Raw genomic sequence first — 2,865 nt, forward strand, 5'->3', positions numbered from 1 at the left:
GAGGACAGTGCAGTATTATCCTGACCTACAGTAGAACCTGACTGCAGTATCTGTGTCCGCTGCGCTCTAGAGTCTTTATATATTTGTAATATTGTTATAGACTTATGAAATTCACAAAGCACCAATAAGATTGAAGGTTTCCACCATGACCCGCTCTCCTATTGGTCCAGGAGGACTGTGGGGGCGGGGCTAAGTGAAGCACATTGAATGTAAATCGTTTTCTTCTGAAATCACCTCTTAAACCGTTTCCTGTTTTATATTCACAATGAAGGAATAAATAGAGAATTGCTAGAATCTGATTGGCTGCTGGTTTTTGTTTTCCCTCAGTGGGGCAGGTGATTCCTTTGCAGGTCACACGACCTYACCTGAGCTAGTTCTGCACCTGAAAGACCTGACCTGAGCGACGTCAGAGATTAAATCTGGTGGATTATCATCCTGTTTGCCTTCCCTATGACTGGCAGTTTATCTATTTAACCATAGCAACGAGATGGCTTTGCTCCAACCAGGGGTCAACAGATCTGAATCCCCTACTCCAACATCTCTGCTGGGTCCTGACTGCCACAGCAGACTTGGCTGACCTCATCAGTGCCTGAACAAAATCAATTAGCAATGAAACGCAGTTTATTGTTGAGTTTACAGAAGCATCTTGTAGTCCACATTASAAACGGGAGGTTCAGAAACCGGTTCGGTGAACTGGACCRGTTCAATTCACAGGTGAAGAGGCGTATGGGCAGATTGGACCGGAACCAGGCTGCAGGTCCACATGGTGTTCGCCCCAGAGTGCTGARGGCTTATTGCCATGGAGATGCCCGCCACTCCCATCCTGATTTCTGAGTCCAGAACATTTGACCCAGGTGGACCGGCAGCGGTACCGTCGGACCAGGAGTCTCCAGACTCGCTGAATCTCGGGTCTGTCTGGAACAAACTGCAGTAGATTTTATGCCGCTTCAAGAGTTGATGTTGTAGTACTCAGCATTCACCAGGGGTGGCGCTGTCATCCGATTTACTGGCGCCACGTGTGATCAGTGGTTTTCCTCGCTGCAWCACTGAACTTTGAGTTGAGTTTGTGTCACAGGATGTCAGTGATGTAGGCTTCCTGTCCGCTGATCAAACTCATTCAGACTGAACCAGATCCCGGCTCCGGAGCCGGGAATCGGTTCTACAGTTCCTGGGATAGAAAGTAGACCCAGYSCGTGTCGCGCASCCTGCTGCTCTCACTGCTGGGCCGGCCTTCATTGCTGCATATTTGCATCTGACCTTTGATATGAGCTGATCTTTGGTTTCCTTTTCAAACCATTCAGACGAATCAGAGTTTAGAACAAGAGAAGTACCTGCCACCAACACGCTCGTTTCATTGCCACTGTGGTGAGCCGACGGAGAGGACAGAGTTGATTTCTGTTCTCTCTGGAGGAAAAACCCTGGAAAACGCTTTGTTCCTCACCTGATCTGTCTTATTATGGGATGTTCTCTCCTCTCAATGACTAACTTGGAGGTGTGCATCGAGTCCAATGAATGTGCTGACAATGTGCATAAATACACTTTAGAGATATTAAAATAAAAATATATACGCAGAAAATATGAATGCATATAAAATAAACATATCAGTCTGACTTTTGTTCTGTGTGCATATTTGAAATATACAATTAAGAAAAATTACATGTAAACTAAAAGGTTAGAATGGGAACAGTAAAATTTATAACTGTAAAAATTCACAAAAAAACATTAAGACAATCATAAAAACAGGAAATATAAAAACCATCAGTAAAAAAACCTATGGGAGATTAAAATAAGCGCCGCTTCCTGCGCGGGACGGTTACCATCTTGCTCCCTGCGAGCTCTTTGGCTTCACTCTGCCCGATGGTGACGTCAGTCTCAGTGTGAACACCCTCTTCTTCATTGGTTGGTTCAGAGAAAAGGCGGGAGTTGGCGCGGCGGCCGGCCGCTGATTGGCTGTTCGTACCGTTGGTCTGCCTTCCTATGTTCTCGGGTCTCACAGGTTGATGGAGACAGTTGGAGCGGTGAGGAGCTGGTCCGGATGGAGACGACGGGGGAAAGTACTTTGACCCGGTTCTGCTGAAGACTTTCACTGTTTTCTCATCGGATTTGTTGTATTTTCTAACTTCCCAGCGTTTTTTATCTCTTTACTGTCTGATTTGTGTTTCCTTGGCAACACAATCAACTATCCGAGCGAAGTTTGGATCAAGTGTTTGCCTACCATCAGCAATAGAAACGCTGTAATTTAGCGGCGAAACTAACGGAACCTGCTCCAGAACTTTAGAAAAACCTCCGTGAGGGAGGTTCCGACCCGGTCCAGCTGGTTTTTACCCGCCTTTCTTCTACTTTTCGGACTTACCGTGGAGACCCGGACAGACAATAGTAGCTACGGCGGAGCTCGTGCGCAGAGGAGAGGGCAGAGGGGGGAAGAGAGGGGGGGGCGATGCTTTGATCCGGATCGATCGGCGGATTGATGAGTGATTGATTGATGACCAAGCATGGATGTGACCCTGTCCGAGCTGCTGGCCTCCTTCATGGAGTCTCCTCTGGTGCTGTGGGTGAGTYTACCTGCTGCGTCAGGTGCCTGAGTTAACCAGGAACCAACTAGTGAAGGTTAACCTGCCACTAACTAGTCTGGGTTAACTATTTRCTAWATAATACCATACCAACTTTATTTATAAAGCACTTTAAAAACAACCACAGCTGATGCAAAGTGCTGAACATTAAAACACAACATAATACAGATTAACTACTTACTAACTAGTCTGGGTTAACTAGTCCAGCCACTAAATGTTCGTCCTGATCTCCATCCAGCACGTTAATCTGGCCCGACCCGGCTCGGCCCAGAACCAGCACCGGTTCCCTTTGCAG

General features: G+C 46.8%; 1 protein-coding gene across 1 annotated transcript in view; it reads left to right on the forward strand.

Moving 5' to 3' along the window:
• Positions 1-1,958: 1,958 nt before the first annotated feature.
• Positions 1,959-2,865, forward strand: part of ccdc88c (coiled-coil domain containing 88C) — a 32,218-nt gene continuing 31,311 nt past the window's right edge. Inside the window, exon 1 of the mRNA XM_008403188.2 lies at positions 1,959-2,552. Coding sequence (XP_008401410.1) covers positions 2,493-2,552 — 60 coding nt within the window. The 5' untranslated portion in view covers positions 1,959-2,492. The remainder of the gene's footprint in view (positions 2,553-2,865) is intronic.

This window comes from Poecilia reticulata, unplaced genomic scaffold (assembly GCF_000633615.1).
Source record: "Poecilia reticulata strain Guanapo unplaced genomic scaffold, Guppy_female_1.0+MT scaffold_314, whole genome shotgun sequence".
Lineage (NCBI taxonomy): Eukaryota > Metazoa > Chordata > Actinopteri > Cyprinodontiformes > Poeciliidae > Poecilia > Poecilia reticulata.